Consider the following 20,907-nt stretch of genomic DNA (forward strand, 5'->3'; position numbering starts at 1 on the left):
GCATATCTGTATTCCCAGTCATGTGAAATCCATTTCAGGGCCCAATTCATTTATTTATATTGACTGATTTCCTTATATGAACTGTAAGTCAGTAAAGTCTTTTAAATTGTTGTATTTTTGTTCAGGGTAGGTCCGAGGGCAAAGCAACTCATGAAATGGATGAACAGTTTTCAAATACACTGTAAGGAATGAGCATCAGATACACATGTACAACAATAAAAGTCCCTAAGAGTAAATAAGAGTCCCAACGCAATGTTCATTTTAAAGTGAAAATGTATATTTTTATTGGTACCATACATGAATTAATTAATCAAGAAGTATCAAGGGCAGAAAACTAACCAAAATATCAAACAAGGCTTTTTCTACAGGGTTGGTTTAGGGTACCAGTCACCTTTCTCTAGGCTGCATCCAAAATGGCCCCCTGTTCCGTTATATAGTGCACTACTTTTGACCAGGACCAATGGGTCCTGGTCCAAAGTAGTGCTCTATGTAGGGAATAGGGTGCCATTCGGGACAGACTCTCTCTGTTACCGGTTAAAAGCCAGAGCTGTACTGAAAATGTACACAATGTACTTGACAGAGCTGGAACAACATTTACAGAACTAAATAACATGGGCCATGTCTCAACATGGCCCCCTGTTCTCATATTGGCCCTGATCAAAAGTACTGCACTACATAGGGTGCTTTGGGGAGGGGGGGGGGCAGATCATATCACTGCTAGCACATGTTTGAACTGGATGTATAAAGTTGTTATAAAATGATCTTATTTGCGATCCTCTAACAGCGCCCCCTTGTGAGAATTGAAGGTATTACCAAACACATGCGCAACAGGCTCAATATTACAGATCAAGCCTATACAACACAGGTATTGGAAATATATACAACCCTACGACTTCAGTTAAACATGAATAACTAGTTGAGTTGCGTCCCAAATGGCACTCTATTCCGTATGTAGTGCACTACTCTCGACCATAACTTGATAGGGAATAGGGTGCCATTTGGGACACAATCATGGATGAATTATGTCAGGTTGTCTTCTCAGACTTCTTAAACAGCAGTAGATAGTTAGCTTATTTGCTAATAGTAGTGTACATTTAGGATGAGTGTGTGTAACCAGGGGGGGTGGAGAAACAGAACGTATATCTGATATTTCATTAAAAATAAATAGAAAAAAATGAAATGAAAAAATAAATCTGCTGAACTGGAAGATGCAAACATGTCTTCTCAATGGTGACTGTACCCCAGGGTTTTATAAATGAATGTACACAAGTAAAAAACATTTTAAAAGAAAGAAAAAAGAGAGAGAGAGAGAGAGGTGTCACTGTTATGATCAGGATGGACACTAAAGAGAGAGAGAGAGAGAGAGAGAGAGAGAGAGAGGTGTCACTGTTATGATCAGGATGGACACTAAAGAGAGAGAGAGAGAGAGAGAGAGAGAGAGAGAGAGAGAGAGGTGTCACTGTTATGATCAGGATGGATACTCTAAAGAGAGAGAGAGAGAGAGAGAAGGAGATGGAGAGGGGGGATTGGTTGAGAGGTTCATGTGTTTTCTTTTTGTCCATTTCTTTTTTATTTCGTTTCTTTCCATTAGATCAGAATGGCTTCAGGAACCTCTAAGTCAGAATACAGTCGTACAGAACTTTGCTACTACCTTAAATATACAAGCACAAATACACTAAAAACAAGGAGAAAATCAATCTCAAAAAACAGAAAAACATCCACAATTATTTCTCTTTAAAACATAAAAGATATTAAAACAAACCAAATATATTTTTTCAGGGGGGAAGGGGTAGAATAAAAGCAGTCCTGTTTTCTGGCTCCTTGGTCTGTTAGCTTCTCAATATCGTCGGTAAAAAAGAACAAATAAAAAGTAGATTTCAAATGCAGGAGTAGAAAACAAAATAAAAACGTTCTAGGGAAATAGAGACTGGTATAAAACTCTAAAATGTTGTTGTTGTTTAAATGCTTTCTGTTATCTGTTAAAAGGTCGGATCAGTACTCCTTCAATGGTGTGTGTGTGTGTGTGTCTGTGAAAGCATTTTAAACTGATTGGATCTCAACTCCGGTCCGCTAGCTTTGGCACAGTCCAGGCTTTTGTTCTGACCAAGTACAGCCACACACACACACACACACACACACACACACACACACACACGTGCAGCAGCAGAGTGGACCAGACTTAAGACTCCATATCTAGTGACCATGATTCTTCTGAAGGTAGATGTGTGAGTAGTCGTCCATCAGCGACTCCTCGTTTCCCCCTTCCCCCACTCAACCACCCTCTCCCTACCCCACCGCCCCCCCCTACCTGGGTGCATCTCAACTGTCCCAAGCGCCTTCCCTCTCCTCAGGTCTCTCCTTATAAGACCAGCTAGGAGAGCCAGGTATGGAGGAGGCCCATATAAGAAACAGCTTCTCAGTCGTTTCCTTTCACCTGCCAAGCTCTCACATCAGAACTGATGTAGGAAGGTAGACAAGGAAAGGAAACCTCGATCAACCAGTGAGATCCTCCTTCTACTCCACAGGCCTAGATAAAATCCATGTTCCAAAAGGGGCAATCCGCAGTCACTCCATCCATATTTTGGACTTGTAAATAAATGATATGTACCTGTTGATTCTTGAGGAATTTAACCTAGAAATGTCTCAGGAGCTTCATTCAACTGACGTACCCCACCACAACCCACAATAGAAACTTGTTTTACTCTGTAACCATTGTAAATGTAATGAAAAACTGTATAGCCTCAAAGCATGCTTAAAACTCTTATTTATTTTTTATATCTTGGATGGTCAGTCCTTGAATTGAATTTTAGAGTGGTTACATTTCTCCAGGCCCATCCCTCAGCTTTTTACTAAAACAAGGAGGTAGGGGTGACGCTTTGTTATTTTTTCAACTGCGGATTGCCCCTTTAAGAGAAAAAGATAAGAACAGTCAGGAAGCCACTACAGACAATTGACACACACCCACAAGGAGAGGAAACCCCTTTAAGACTATGGAAGCCCCTCCCCTCCCCCCCCTCCTCTACTGTGAGGCCTGAGACGTAGGGTTGTCACTCTTGCTCTCCTGGCTGGATGGGGCCTTGTTGTTCCAGGGAGAGTTGGCGCCAAGCGCGGGGCTGTTGTTGAAGCTGTCCTCGTCATCGATGCCGTTGGCCGCGTCGAACTGTTGGTTCTCCAGCCGCGTGATCAGGCGCTCGTCCTCGTCCCCAAACTCCCCTCCCATCAGGGTGGGCTCTCCCACCACCATCACGTCCTATAGGGGAGGAAGAAACCATTATTACAGAGATAGGGGGAGGAGATGACTACTACTACTATTACAGCTAGCTCCCCTCCTATCAGGGTGGGCTCTTCCTCCACCATCACATCCTAAAGGGGAGGGAGATAACATTATTAAAAAGATAGGGGTGTAGAAGATAGGTTTCTTCCTTACAGGAAGGTTTTCCTGGCCACTGTGGTCTGGCTTCTGCTTTGCTTGCTCTTGACATTTTAGACCACGTAACCGCAACACACCGTGACAACTGCTGACGTAAAAAAGGCTTCATAAAATACATGTGATTGATTTGACTGCTACTTACTGGTACTTGGCTGGACAGGGGGAAGCTGCTAGCTGGACTCTTCTTCTTGTTGTTGGTGGTGGTTCCTCCTCCGGCACTCATGGTGCTGCCGCCTGACATCTTACGCTTCCTCCTCTTATTAGGGGCCTGTCTGGCTGGTTCAGCTAGAGGAGAGAGGAGAGAGGAGGGGGAGAGGAGAGAGGAGGGGGAGGGTAGAGTTGGGGAGGAGAGAGGAAGAGGAGAGAGGAGAGCGGGAGAGAGAGAGTTAGGACGGAGGTGAAGAGGTGTGTGCAGTCTTGGAACCCGGAACCCAATCTTGATGTGTGTGTGAGAGTTTGTGTGTGTGCGTGCGTGTGTGCTTACTGGGAGCCTGCCTCTCCGGCTCCTCTGGGGGAAAGGGGGAGAGAGGGAGAGTTTGGTGTTAGGGAGGAGGAGTGTGTGTGTACACGCGTTCACGCATGTGTGTGCGCGTTCTGTCTGCCTGTGTGTGTTCGCCTGCGCGTTGTGTGTGTGTGTGTGTGTGTGTGTGTGTGTGTGTGTGTGTGTGTGTGTATGCGCCTCCGTGTTGTGTGTGTGTGTTACCTGGCGGGGCCACCATGCGTTGCCACTTCTGAAAGAGGCAGGTCTTGAGACAGTCCCTGGGGCTGAGGCTGTAGGTCTTGTGTCTGGACATCAGCTCCTGCATGGGCTCCAGAATCACACACAGCTACAGGAGAGACACATGACGGAGGGAGGGAGGGAGACTTGAGATGATAGAGAGACAAGACAGCCATCCTTTGTGTAGTGGAAATTGCCACCAGGTGTGAATTATTCATGACAAGAAAGACAAGAACCTCTCTTCACACGATGTCCTTCATAGTGGACTTCAGTAAAATGTTCTACTCTAGTTGTCAGGCCCATCCAGAAACCCCCCCTAGGTCTGAAAGGTTTGATAGGTGGAAGCTATATGGCAATATCAGGGGACAAGATGAAACTATTACCCTACCTATCAGTACTATGTACTACCCTACCTATCAGTACTATGTACTACCCTACCTATCAGTACTATGTTACCCCCCCTAGGTCTGAAAGGTTTGATAGGTGGAAGCTATATGGCAATATCAGGGGACAAGATGAAACTATTACCCTACCTATCAGTACTATGTACTACCCTACCTATCAGTACTATGTACTACCCTACCTATCAGTACTATGTACTACCCTACCTATCAGTACTATGTACTACCCTACCTATCAGTACTATGTTAAACTACTACCCTACCCATCAGTACTATGTTAAACTACTACCCTACCCATCAGTACTATGTTAAACTACTACCCTACCCATCAGTACTATGTTAAACTACTACCCTACCCATCAGTACTATGTACTACCCTACCTATCAGTACTATGTACTACCCTACCTATCAGTACTATGTACTACCCTACCTATCAGTACTATGTACTACCCTACCTATCAGTACTATGTACTACCCTACCTATCAGTACTATGTTAAACTACTACCCTACCCATCAGTACTATGTTAAACTACTACCCTACCCATCAGTACTATGTTAAACTACTACCCTACCTATCAGTACTATGTTAAACTACTACCCTACCCATCAGTACTATGTACTACCCTACCTATCAGTACTATGTACTACCCTACCCATCAGTACTATGTACTACCCTACCCATCAGTACTATGTACTACCCTACCCATCAGTACTATGTACTACCCTACCCATCAGTACTATGTACTACCCTACCCATCAGTACTATGTACTACCCTACCCATCAGTACTATATACTACCCTACCCATCAGTACTATGTACTACCCTACCCATCAGTACTATGTACTACCCTACCTATCAGTACTATGTACTACCCTACCCATCAGTACTATGTACTACCCTACCCATCAGTACTATGTACTACCCTACCCATCAGTACTATGTACTACCCTACCTATCAGTACTATGTACTACCCTACCCATCAGTACTATGTACTAACCTACCCATCAGTACTATGTACTACCCTACCCATCAGTACTATGTACTACCCTACCCATCAGTACTATGTACTACCCTACCCATCAGTACTATGTACTACCCTACCCATCAGTACTATGTACTACCCTACCCATCAGTACTATGTACTACCCTACCTATCAGTACTATGTACTACCCTACCTATCAGTACTATGTACTACCCTACCTATCAGTACTATGTACTACCCTACCTATCAGTACTACCCTACCTATCAGTACTACCCTACCTATCAGTACTACCCTACCTATCAGTACTACCCTACCTATCAGTACTATCCTACCTATCAGTACTATCCTACCTATCAGTACTATCCTACCTATCAGTACTATCCTACCTATCAGTACTATCCTACCTATCAGTACTATGTTAAACTACTACCCTACCTATCAGTACTATGAACCACCCTACCCATCAGTACTATGAACCACCCTACCCATCAGTACTATGAACCACCCTACCCATCAGTACTATGTTAAACTACTATCCTACCTATCAGTACTATGTACCACCCTACCCATCAGTACTGTTAAAATAGTACCCTACCCATCAGTACTATGTTAAACTACTACCCTACCCATCAGTACTATGTACCACCCTACCCATCAGTACTGTTAAACTACTACCCTACCTATCAGTACTATGTTAAACTACTACCCTACCCATCAGTACTATGTACTACCCTACCCATCAGTACTATGTACTACCCTACCTATCAGTACTATGTACTACCCTACCTATCAGTACCATGTACTACCCTACCTATCAGTACTATGTACTACCCTACCCATCAGTACTATGAACCACCCTACCCATCAGTACTATGTTAAACTACTATCCTACCTATCAGTACTATGTACCACCCTACCCATCAGTACTGTTAAACTAGTACCCTACCCATCAGTACTATGTTAAACTACTACCCTACCCATCAGTACTATGTACCACCCTACCCATCAGTACTGTTAAACTACTACCCTACCCATCAGTACTATGTACTACCCTACCCATCAGTACTATGTACTACCCTACCCATCAGTACTATGTACTACCCTACCCATCAGTACTATGTACTACCCTACCTATCAGTACTATGTACTACCCTACCTATCAGTACTATGTTAAACTACTACCCTCCCTATCACTACTACGTACCACCCTACCCATCAGTACTGTTAAACTACTACCCTACCTATCAGTACTATGTTAAACTACTACCCTACCCATCAGTACTATGTTAAACTACTACCCTACCCATCAGTACTATGTTAAACTACTACCCTACCCATCAGTACTATGTTAAACTACTACCCTACCCATCAGTACTATGTACTACCCTACCTATCAGTACCATGTACTACCCTACCTAGCAGTACTATGTACTACCCTACCTAGCAGTACTATGTACTACCCTACCTATCAGTACTATGTACTACCCTACCTATCAGTACTATGTACTACCCTACCTATCAGTACTATGTACTACCCTACCCATCAGTACTATGTACTACCCTACCCATCAGTACTATGTACTACCCTACCCATCAGTACTATGTACTACCCTACCCATCAGTACTATGTACTACCCTACCCATCAGTACTATGTACTACCCTACCCATCAGTACTATGTACTACCCTACCTATCAGTACTATGTACTACCCTACCTATCAGTACTATGTACTACCCTACCTATCAGTACTATGTTAAACTACTACCCTACCCATCAGTACTATGTACTACCCTACCTATCAGTACTATGTACTACCCTACCCATCAGTACTATGTATTACCCTACCCATCAGTACTATGTACTACCCTACCCATCAGTACTATGTACTACCCTACCCATCAGTACTATGTACTACCCTACCCATCAGTACTATGTACTACCCTACCCATCAGTACTATGTACTACCCTACCCATCAGTACTATGTACTACCCTACATATCAGTACTATGTACTACCCTACATATCAGTACTATGTACTACCCTACCTATCAGTACTACCCTACCTATCAGTACTACCCTACCTATCAGTACTACCCTACATTTTTACATTTTAGTCATTTAGCAGACGCTCTTATCCAGAGCGACTTACAAATTGGTGCATTCACCTATAATATCCAGTGGAACAACCACTTTACAATAGTGCATCTAAATCTTTTAAGGGGGGGGGTTAGAAGGATTACCTTATCCTATCCCAGGTATTCCTTGAAGAGGTGGGGTTTCAGGTGTCTCCAGGTGTACCTATCAGTACTACCCTACCTATCAGTACTATCCTACCTATCAGTACTATCCTACCTATCAGTACTATGTTAAACTACTACCCTACCTATCAGTACAATGTTAAACTACTACCCTACCTATCAGTACTATGAACCACCCTACCCATCAGTACTATGAACCACCCTACCCATCAGTACTATGTTAAACTACTACCCTACCTATCAGTACCTTGTACTACCCTACCCATCAGTACTATGTTAAACTACCACCCTACCCATAAGTACTATGTACTACCCTACCTATCAGTACTATGTACTACCCTACCTATCAGTACTATGTACTACCCTACCTATCAGTACTATGTACTACCCTACCCATCAGTACTATGTACTACCCTACCTATCAGTACTATGTACTACCCTACCTATCAGTACTACCCTACCTATCAGTACTACCCTACCTATCAGTACTACCCTACCTATCAGTACTACCCTACCTATCAGTACTATCCTACCTATCAGTACTATCCTACCTATCAGTACTATCCTACCTATCAGTACTATCCTACCTATCAGTACTATGTTAAACTACTACCCTACCTATCAGTACTATGAACCACCCTACCTATCAGTACCTTGTACTACCCTACCCATCAGTACTATGTTAAACTACCACCCTACCCATCAGTACTATGTACTACCCTACCTATCAGTACTATGTACTACCCTACCCATCAGTACTATGTACTACCCTACCCATCAGTACTATGTACTACCCTACCCATCAGTACTATGTACTATCCTACCCATCAGTACTATGTACTACCCTACCCAGTACTATGTACTACCCTACCCAGTACTATGTACTACCCTACCTATCAGTACTATGTACTACCCTACCCATCAGTACTATGTACTACCCTACCCATCAGTACTATGTACTACCCTACCCATCAGTACTATGTACTACCCTACCCATCAGTACTATGTACTACCCTACCTATCAGTACTATGTACTACCCTACCTATCAGTACTATGTACTACCCTACCTATCAGTACTATGTACTACCCTACCTATCAGTACTATGTACTACCCTACCTATCAGTACTATGTACTACCCTACCTATCAGTACTATGTACTACCCTACCTATCAGTACTATGTTAAACTACTACCCTACCCATCAGTACTATGTTAAACTACCACCCTACCCATCAGTACTATGTACTACCCTACCTATCAGTACTATGTACTACCCTACCTATCAGTACTATGTACTACCCTACCCATCAGTACTATGTACTACCCTACCCATCAGTACTATGTACTACCCTACCCATCAGTACTATGTACTACCCTACCCATCAGTACTATGTACTACCCTACCCATCAGTACTATGTACTACCCTACCCATCAGTACTATGTACTACCCTACCTATCAGTACTATGTACTACCCTACCCATCAGTACTATGTACTACCCTACCCATCAGTACTATGTACTACCCTACCCATCAGTACTATGTACTACCCTACCTATCAGTACTATGTACTACCCTACCTATCAGTACTATGTACTACCCTACCCATCAGTACTATGTACTACCCTACCCATCAGTACTATGTACTACCCTACCCATCAGTACTATGTACTACCCTACCCATCAGTACTATGTACTACCCTACCCATCAGTACTATGTTAAACTACTACCCTACCCATCAGAACTTTGTTAAACTACTACCCTACCCATCAGTACTATGTACTACCCTACCTATCAGTACTATGTACTACCCTACCCATCAGTACTATGTACTACCCTACCCATCAGTACTATGTACTACCCTACCCATCAGTACTATGTACTACCCTACCCATCAGTACTATGTACTACCCTACCCATCAGTACTATGTACTACCCTACCCATCAGTACTATGTACTACCCTACCCATCAGTACTATGTACTACCCTACCCATCAGTACTATGTACTACCCTACCCATCAGTACTATGTACTACCCTACCTATCAGTACTATGTACTACCCTACCTATCAGTACTATGTACTACCCTACCTATCAGTACTATGTACTACCCTACCTATCAGTACTATGTACTACCCTACCTATCAGTACTATGTACTACCCTACCCATCAGTACTATGTACTACCCTACCTATCACTACTATGTACTACCCTACCTATCAGTACTACCCTACCTATCAGTACTACCCTACCTATCAGTACTACCCTACCTATCAGTACTACCCTACCTATCAGTACTACCCTACCTATCAGTACTACCCTACCTATCAGTACTACCCTACCTATCAGTACTATCCTACCTATCAGTACTATCCTACCTATCAGTACTATCCTACCTATCAGTACTATCCTACCTATCAGTACTATCCTACCTATCAGTACTATCCTACCTATCAGTACTATGTTAAACTACTACCCTACCTATCAGTACTATGAACCACCCTACCCATCAGTACTATGAACCACCCTACCCATCAGTACTATGTTAAACTACTATCCTACCTATCAGTACTATGTACCACCCTACCCATCAGTACTGTTAAAATAGTACCCTACCCATCAGTACTATGTTAAACTACTACCCTACCCATCAGTACTATGTACCACCCTACCCATCAGTACTGTTAAACTACTACCCTACCTATCAGTACTATGTTAAACTACTACCCTACCCATCAGTACTATGTACTACCCTACCCATCAGTACTATGTACTATCCTACCCATCAGTACTATGTACTACCCTACCCATCAGTACTATGTACTACCCTACCCATCAGTACTATGTACTACCCTACCTATCAGTACTATGTACTACCCTACCTATCAGTACCATGTACTACCCTACCTATCAGTACTATGTACTACCCTACCCATCAGTACTATGAACCACCCTACCCATCAGTACTATGTACTACCCTACCTATCAGTACTATGTTAAACTACTATCCTACCTATCAGTACTATGTACCACCCTACCCATCAGTACTGTTAAACTAGTACCCTACCCATCAGTACTATGTTAAACTACTACCCTACCCATCAGTACTATGTACCACCCTACCCATCAGTACTGTTAAACTACTACCCTACCCATCAGTACTATGTACTACCCTACCCATCAGTACTATGTACTACCCTACCCATCAGTACTATGTACTACCCTACCCATCAGTACTATGTACTACCCTACCTATCAGTACTATGTACTACCCTACCTATCAGTACTATGTACTACCCTACCTATCAGTACTATGTTAAACTACTACCCTCCCTATCACTACTACGTACCACCCTACCCATCAGTACTGTTAAACTACTACCCTACCTATCAGTACTATGTTAAACTACTACCCTACCCATCAGTACTATGTTAAACTACTACCCTACCCATCAGTACTATGTTAAACTACTACCCTACCCATCAGTACTATGTACTACCCTAACTATCAGTACCATGTACTACCCTACCTAGCAGTACCATGTACTACCCTACCTATCAGTACTATGTACTACCCTACCTATCAGTACTATGTACTACCCTACCTATCAGTACTATGTACTACCCTACCTATCAGTACTATGTACTACCCTACCTATCAGTACTATGTACTACCCTACCTATCAGTACTATGTACTACCCTACCTATCAGTACTATGTTAAACTACCACCCTACCCATCAGTACTATGTACTACCCTACCCATCAGTACTATGTACTACCCTACCCATCAGTACTATGTACTACCCTACCTATCAGTACTATCCTACCTATCAGTACTATCCTACCTATCAGTACTATCCTACCTATCAGTACTATCCTACCTATCAGTACTATCCTACCTATCAGTACTATCCTACCTATCAGTACTATCCTACCTATCAGTACTATCCTACCTATCAGTACTATCCTACCTATCAGTACTATCCTACCTATCAGTACTATCCTACCTATCAGTACTATCCTACCTATCAGTACTATCCTACCTATCAGTACTATCCTACCTATCAGTACTATCCTACCTATCAGTACTATGTTAAACTACTACCCTACCTATCAGTACAATGTTAAACTACTACCCTACCTATCAGTACTATGAACCACTCTACCCATCAGTACTATGAACCACCCTACCCATCAGTACTATGTTAAACTACTATCCTACCTATCAGTACTATGTACTACCCTACCCATCAGTACTATGTACTACCCTACCTATCAGTACCTTGTACTACCCTACCTATCAGTACAATGTTAAACTACTACCCTACCTATCAGTACTATGTTAAACTACTACCCTACCTATCAGTACTATGTACCACCCTACCCATCAGTACTGTTAAACTACTACCCTACCCATCAGTACTATGTTAAACTACTACCCTACCTATCAGTACTATGTACCACCCTACCCATCAGTACTGTTAAACTACTACCCTACCTATCAGTACTATGTTAAACTACTACCCTACCCATCAGTACTATGTACTACCCTACCCATCAGTACTATGTACTACCCTACCCATCAGTACTATGTACTACCCTACCTATCAGTACTATGTACTACCCTACCTATCAGTACTATGTACTACCCTACCCATCAGTACTATGTACTACCCTACCTATCAGTACTATGTACTACCCTACCTATCAGTACTACCCTACCTATCAGTACTACCCTACCTATCAGTACTACCCTACCTATCAGTACTACCCTACCTATCAGTACTATCCTACCTATCAGTACTATCCTACCTATCAGTACTATCCTACCTATCAGTACTATCCTACCTATCAGTACTATCCTACCTATCAGTACTATGTTAAACTACTACCCTACCTATCAGTACAATGTTAAACTACTACCCTACCTATCAGTACTATGAACCACCCTACCCATCAGTACTATGAACCACCCTACCCATCAGTACTATGTTAAACTACTATCCTACCTATCAGTACTATGTACTACCCTACCCATCAGTACTATGTTAAACTACTACCCTACCTATCAGTACCTTGTACTACCCTACCCATCAGTACTATGTTAAACTACTACCCTACCTATCAGTACTATGTTAAACTACTACCCTACCTATCAGTACTATGTACCACCCTACCCATCAGTACTATGTACTACCCTACCCATCAGTACTATGCGAAACTACTACTATACCTATCAGTACTATGTTAAACTACTACTATACCTATCAGTACTATGTTAAACTACTACTATACCTATCAGTACTATGTTAAACTACTACTATACCTATCAGTACTATGTTAAACTACTACTACGCCTATCAGTACTATGTTAAACTACTACTATGCCTATCAGCACTATGTTAAACTACTACTATACCTATCAGTACTATGTTAAACTACTACTATGCCTATCAGTACTACCGTAATTTCTGGACTATAAGCCGCAACTTTTTTCCCAGGCTTTGAACCTCGCGGCTTAAACAATGACGCGGTTAATATATGGATTTTTTTTTTTTAAAACACATTCTGTGACGTGCTCAGTTTTTTGGCGGCATGAAGCTTTCATTAGACCAATGAAATTGCCGAACGGGTTAAGGTCAAACAACTTTTTTGTTTACTGTTTAGATTAAATCGAGCGCTCTCAAACTTCCCATCATTCTGACTACGGTAGTCATTTTGTCACCCTCATCATGGCAAAAACACGGAGAAATGCATATGATGCAGCTTTCAAGTTGAAGGCGATTGATCTGGCTGTTGGAAAAGGAAATAGAGCTGCTGCACGGGAGCTTGGTCTTAATGAGTCGATGATAAGACGTTGGAAACAGCAGTGTGAGGAATTGACTCAGTGCAAAAAGACAACTAAAGCTTACTGCAAATTTTTTATTTTTTGTTACAAGCCGTGTTTCGTTAAAGCCTATTTATTTTTGTTACAAGCCGTGTTTCGTTAAAGCCTGTGTAAAGTTCATTTGTTTCAATGTACCGGTAGGCACCTGCGGCTTATAGACATGTGCGGCTTATTTATGTTCAAAATCAAAAAAAAAAAATACATTCAGTGGGTGCGGCTTATATTCAGGTGCGCTTAATAGTCCGGAAATTACGGTATATTAAACTACTACTATACCTATCAGTACTATGTTAAACTACTACTATACCTATCAGTACTATATTAAACTACTACTATACCTATCAGTACTATGTTAAACTACTACTATGCCTATCAGTACTATGTTAAACTACTACTATGCCTATCAGTACTATATTAAACTACTACTATACCTATCAGTACTATGTTAAACTACTACTATACCTATCAGGAACATGATATCCTCTCACCATTACAATAAGAGGGGAGGATAGCATTGGGGGCTATGATATTTACGGGTCTGTAACTTTCTCACATATCATTATTCACAATTCATACTTGACTATCCGTAATCATGGTAGCATCCACATTAATGTATTAGTGTTTAGAAATATATTCCATTCTTATTTAAAATAGAAGTGACTCTAAAATGACACAATACATTATTTAACATGAATTTCTATTGGGAACAAAATAATCTGAAACGCAACCAAAAAACAGAAAATGCATCCAGCCAGTTTGTAGAGTCACCAGCTTGATGTAGTCATTGTGTGATAGTAACTACTTTAATAGGCAAGTGAATGTATCCTAATACTTTTGGTCCCCTTTAAATGGGGGACTACATAGAAAAAGTGCTGTAATTTCTAAACGGTTCACCCGATGTGGATGAAAATACCCTCAAATGAAAGCTGACAGTTTGCACTTTAACCTCTTAGTCATTGTATCATTTTATTTTTTACTCCTGAATTAATTTACACTTTCCTAAACAAAGGGGCTAAGACTATATTTTAGTTATCCAATTCTTATTAATCTTAAAAAAAATAGAATTGACAGAGTATTGAGTAAATTGTTGACAAAAAAAGTACAATTAAATCTATTATTAAATCTATCCCGCCTTGTAACACAATACAATTAGAAGAAATCCAAGGGGTATGAGAATACTTTTGCAAGGCACTGTATCAAGGTAGGGATCTACGTTTGTTGTTGTTGATGTTTGTGTGTACTCACTGGGAGGTAGTGATCTACGTTTGTTGTTGTTGATGTTTGTGTGTACTCACTGGGAGGTAGTGATCTACGTTTGTTGTTGTTGATGTTTGTGTGTACTCACTGGGAGGTAGTGATCTACGTTTGTTGTTGTTGATGTTTGTGTGTACTCACTGGGAGGTAGTGATCTACGTTTGTTGTTGTTGATGTTTGTGTGTACTCACTCGGAGGTAGTTGAGGGTGGAGTTAGACAGTCCACATCTGGTGATGTTCTTAGACAGCTGGTCTAACATCTGGGGGTCCTGGGCCTGTAGGGTTACAGAGGTCAGGGGTTACAGAGGTCAGGGGTTACAGAGGTCAGGGGTTACAGAGGTCGGACACCATGTATTGATCTGTCTACCATCGCTATTAGACAACAGGTGAACGTGTGTGTGTGTGTGTGTGTGTGTGTGTGTGTGTGTGTGTGTGTGTGTGTGTAACTCACGTGCATGGCCAGTATACTGCGTGGTATCAGTTCACGGTGCTGTCGGATGCTGAAGTGCCACGTCTTGATCCTCATCATGTCGTCAAACATGAACTCCAGGTACAGACGACCCTCCACACACACCTAGAGGGGTCAGAGGTCAGGGTTGCACTTTCTACAAAAGGAGATCCCCAAAGTTATGTTCACAATATTTGTTGTGTGCAAAGATAGCAATTCACCAGCAACTATGGGCCGAATCCTAGCATGATTTACATGTGTAGACTTTCACATAGAAGAGGCACTGAACTCATTCAGTTCAGTTACAAATGCAGATTTTGATGTTAGGATTATGCCTCATGTTTACAATAGTGTCCGCAGGAAAGACATAGCCTGCGCGCACGCACGCACACGCGCACGCACACGCACACACACACACACACACACACACACACACACACACACACACACACACACCTGTGTGAACATGGGTTTTCCGTTCTGCGTAACCATGGTACACTGGTCACAGTCCAGCGAGACGAAGTTGTTGTGGAAGGACTCTTTGGGGTGCTTCAACACGTAGTAAAGGTCGGTGGCGCCCCCCTCGAATATACTCCGGAAGTACCGCGGGATCAACGTCCGGCCAATCGCTGCGGAGGAGGAGGAGGAGACAGGAAGCAGAAGAACAGTGGAGCATAAGTACACAACAACAGTCTTAGAGGTTGGTTTCCCAGACACACATTAACCCTGGTCCTGAACCAATCAGCCAGATCAATGCAGAATCCAGGCTTAGTCTGTGTCCAGGAAACTGGCCCGTATTCATTACAAAACAGACTAGAATCATGACTTTTTGGCACCAACTCTCTTGCATTGTCTATGCACACACACACACTCACATACTGACACCACTCATACTTACACCCAACACACACACACACACACACACATACTGACACCACACATACTTACACCCAACACACACACTCACATACTGACACCACACATACTTACACCCAACACACACACACACTGACACCACACTTTCATACTCACCACCAAAGCTGCTGCTACTGTCTGTTGTCTATCCTGTTGCCGAGTCACTTCACCCCTACCTATATGTACAGTACATAGCTACCTCAATTACCTCATAGCCCTACACATTGACTCAGTACTGGTACTTCCTGTATATAACCATGTTACTACCTCATAGCCCTACACATTGACTCAGTACTGGTACTCCCTGTATATAACCATGTTACTACCTCATACCCCTACACATTGACTCAGTACTGGTACTCCCTGTATATAACCATGTTATTACCTCATAGCCCTGCACATTGACTCAGTACTGGTACTCCCTGTATATAACCATGTTATTACCTCATAGCCCTGCACATTGACTCAGTACTGGTACTCCCTGTATATAACCATGTTACTACCTCATAGCCCTGTACATTGACTCAGTACTGGTACTCCCTGTATATAACCATGTTACTACCTCGTACCCCTGCACATTGACTCAGTACTGGTACTCCCTGTATATAACCATGTTACTACCTCGTACCCCTACACATTGACTCAGTACTGGTACTCCCTGTATATAACCATGTTATTTTCACTCCTTATTGTTATTCACTGTGAATTTCTTCCTCGTGTCACAATTTCAATATTTGTTTATTCTCATCTTTAACTCTGCATTGTTGGAAAGCATTTCCCTGTCAGTCTACACCTGTTGTCTATGAAGCATTTCCCTGTCAGTCTACACCTGTTGTCTATGAAGCATTTCCCTGTCAGTCTACACCTGTTGTCTATGAAGCATTTCCCTGTTAGTCTACACCTGTTGTCTATGAAGCATTTCCCTGTTAGTCTACACCTGTTGTCTATGAAGCATTTCCCTGTCAGTCTACACCTGTTGTCTATGAATCATTTCCCTGTTAGTCTACACCTGTTGTCTATGAAGCATTTCCCTGTTAGTCTACACCTGTTGTCTATGAAGCATTTCCCTGTTAGTCTACACCTGTTGTCTATGAAGCATTTCCCTGTTAGTCTACACCTGTTGTCTATGAAGCATTTCCCTGTTAGTCTACACCTGTTGTCTATGAAGCATTTCCCTGTTAGTCTACACCTGTTGTCTATGAAGCATTTCCCTGTCAGTCTACACCTGTTGTCTATGAAGCATTTCCCTGTCAGTCTACACCTGTTGTCTATGAAGCATTTCCCTGTCAGTCTACACCTGTTGTCTATGAAGCATTTCCCTGTTAGTCTACACCTGTTGTCTATGAAGCATTTCCCGGTTAGTCATGTGACCTAAAACATTTGATTTGAATCTAATAACAGGACGTAGAAGAATACAACAACAACTCATGATTTGAGTGTTGAGAGCACTGTCCGTCCGTCCGTCTGTCCGTCTATCTATCTATGTGTGTGTGTGTGTGTTCTTACTGTATCTCTTGGGCCCGTCCTCCAGACAGAAGGTTATGGTCAACATGGCATCGTCCTCAAAGAACTCTGTAGTGAACGCATCCCACCACAGATTATCACATTCCTAGAGAGAGGAGAGAGAGAGAGAGAGAGAGAGAGAGAGAGAGAGAGAGAGTTAGCATAGTATTCAGTATGGTAGTCTTAGTAAAACAACGTGAGAACGAGGGGGAAGAAGAATGATAGACAGACGGGCAGACAGACGGGCAGACAGACGGGCAGACAGACGGGCAGACAGACGGGCAGACAGACGGGCAGAGAGATGAAGTTAAGCGTTCAGCTCCTCTCTACCTCTGTCCAGTTCTGTAGCCGTTTGTTGAGCTCAAATATCCTGTAGTCTGTCTGGTTCCCGTACGGTGTGTGTCTCCTGAGAGACAGACAGACAGGACAGGTTACATGTAGCAATTGCTTGACTTGGGCCGAAGTAACGGCACCTGTTATAGAATACTGGCTTTAACGGCACCTAAATATACAGTTGAAGTCGGAAGTTTACATACACCTTAGTCAAATACATTTAAACTCTGTTTTTCACAATTCCTAACATTTAATCCTGGTAAAGAATTCCCTGTCTTAGGTCAGTTAGGATCACCACTTTATTTAAGAATGTGAAATGTCAGAATAATAGTAGAGAAAATGATTTATTTCAGCTTTGATTTCTTTCATCACATTCCCTGTGGGTCAGAAGTTTACATACACTCAATTAGTATTTGGTAGCATTGCCTTGAAATTGTTTAACTTGGGTCAAATGTTTTGGGTAGCCTTCCACAAGCATCCCACAATAAGTGGGGTGAATTTTGGCCCATTCCTACTGACAGAGCAGGTGTAACTGAGTCAGGTTTGTAGGCCTCATAGCTCGCACACACTTTTTCAGTTCTGCCCACACATTTTCTATGGGATTGAGGTCAGGGCTTTGTGATGGCCACTCCAATACCTTGACTTTGTCGTCCTTAAGCCATTTTGCCACAACTTTGGGAGTATGTTTGGGGTCATTGTCCATTTGGAAGACCCATTTGCAACCAAGCTTTAACTTCCTGACTGATGTCTTGAGATGTTGCTTCATTATATCCACATAATTTTCCTTCCTCATGATGCCATCTATTTTGTGACATGCACCAGCCCCTCCTGCAGCAAAGCACCCCCACAACATGATGCCACCACCCCCATGCTTCAAATTTGGGATGGTGTTCTTCGGCTTGCAAGCCTCCCCCTTTATCCTCAAAACATAACGATGGTCATTATGGCCAAACAGTTCTATTTTTGCTTCATCCAAAAAGTACGATCTTTGTCCCCATGTGCAGTTGCAAACTGTAGTCTGGCTTTTTTATGGCGGTTTTGGAGCAGTGGCTTCTTCCTTGCTGAGCAGCCTTTCAGGTTATGTCGATATAGGACTCGTTTTACTGTGGATATAGATACTTTTGTACCGGTTTCCTGCAGCATCGTCACAAGGTCCTTTGCAGTTGTTCTGGGATTGATTTGCACTTTTCGCACCAAAGTACGTTCATCTCTAGGAGACAGAACGCGTCTCCTTCCTGAGCGGTATGATGGCTGCGTGGTCCCATGGTGTTTATACTTGCGTAATATTGTTTGTACAGATGAACGTGGTACCTTCAGGCGTTTGGAAATTGCTCCCAAGGAAGAACCAGACTTGTGGAGGTCTACAAATGTTTTTTTGACGTCTTGGCTGATTTCTTTTGATTTTCCCCTGATGTCAAGCAAAGAGGCACTGAATTTGAAGGTAGGCCTTGAAATACATCCACAGGTACACCTACAGTTGACTCAAATGATGTCAATGAGCCTATCAGAAGCTTCTAAAGCCACGGCATAATTTTCTGGAATGTTCCAAGCTGTTTAAAGGCACAGTCAACTTAGTGTATGTAAACTTCTGACCCACTGGAATTGTGATACAGTGAGTTATAAGTGAAATAATCTGTCTGTAAACAATTGTTGGAAAAATGACTTGTGTCATGCACAAAGTAGATGTCCTAACCGACTTGCCAAACCTATAGTTTGTTAACAAGAAATTTGTGGAGTGGTTGAAAAACGAGTTTTAATGACTCCAACCTAAGTGTATATAAACTTCCCACTTCAACTGGAAACGGTACTGGAACCTAAACTGAGTACAGGCACATATTTCAATCCACTACAAACACTGACGGTAGCAAAATGGATGTAGGTCTGTGATATCTAGTTAATAAACATCCAGACTAAAGTAGAAACGGTCAGTAGGTCTTACCCTATTCCAGGCTCCAGGTATGAGGGGGGGTACATGGGGGTTGGGCTGCAGAGAGAGAGAGAGAGAGAGAAAGAAGAGAGAAAACAAATAAATAAATATCTAGTTTAATACTTGTCTTTCTCCACACAAAAATGTGAATTGTAACTGATGCCTGTTATCTGTAAGAACCAGAGAAGACAGTTAGCCTGGACATATACCCCCCGCAACACACACACACACACACACACAAACACACATGCAGCAGTCAAATCAATCACCCTGAGATCTGGACGAGCTAGCAGGACTTCCTGTAACAATCCATCTCAGGGGAGGAGCTAACCGCTCACCCTGACTCAGCAAGACACACACACACACACACACACACACACACACTCCAAAAAGCACCACAAAATGACACCCAGAATGCAACAGTGTTTGTGGTGTGTGTATCCTACTCACCCCAGGTCTCTGTCCAGCATGGTGCCGGGGTGGAAGGGGGGAAAGGAGCTGCCGTTGGGGGGCTCCTTTGGAGAGTACAGCTTGAATGACTTGGAGGAACAGCCTGAAAGACAGAGAGCATCACAACTGGAATGACTATATATGTAGCCACTGTACAGAATACATGATTAGTTATTATAATTCAAGTTGAAATGTGTCACTTTTTGGGCGACCAGACTATGCTTGTTTTGTCACATGAACTGAAATTAAGCGAACTATTATAATTATATCAACCGGGAAATGGCGGAGCGATTTCTGCATAGAGCATCTTTAAGTGATAAGTGTGTGTGTGTGGACACTAGTAGGGTAGACCAGTTCTGCCCTAGTTTCACTTGGCTGCACTCATTCACAG

General features: G+C 42.4%; 1 protein-coding gene and 1 long non-coding RNA gene across 2 annotated transcripts; both read right to left on the reverse strand.

Annotated features, from left to right (window-relative positions):
• Nucleotides 1-255: 255 nt before the first annotated feature.
• LOC145862449 (LIM domain-binding protein 1) lies at nt 256-20,644 on the reverse strand. The gene is made up of 10 exons (XM_082966687.1): nt 20,517-20,644; nt 20,079-20,123; nt 18,137-18,212; nt 17,810-17,912; nt 15,845-16,017; nt 15,392-15,514; nt 15,132-15,215; nt 4,134-4,257; nt 3,573-3,715; nt 256-3,250 (listed from the first exon to the last, which is right to left on the reverse strand). Exons 1-10 carry the CDS (start codon nt 20,534-20,536, stop codon nt 3,020-3,022), a joined length of 1,122 nt encoding a protein of 373 aa, XP_082822813.1. The 5' UTR covers nt 20,537-20,644; the 3' UTR covers nt 256-3,019.
• LOC145862450 (uncharacterized) lies at nt 4,266-15,125 on the reverse strand. The gene is made up of 3 exons (XR_014381909.1): nt 11,185-15,125; nt 6,779-11,099; nt 4,266-6,693 (listed from the first exon to the last, which is right to left on the reverse strand). It is a non-coding gene; the product is annotated as an uncharacterized LOC145862450 (long non-coding RNA).
• Nucleotides 20,645-20,907: the final 263 nt, after the last annotated feature.

Source organism: Salmo salar, chromosome 02, assembly GCF_965601325.2.
Source record: "Salmo salar chromosome 02, fSalSal1, whole genome shotgun sequence".
Taxonomy (NCBI): Eukaryota; Metazoa; Chordata; class Actinopteri; order Salmoniformes; family Salmonidae; genus Salmo; species Salmo salar.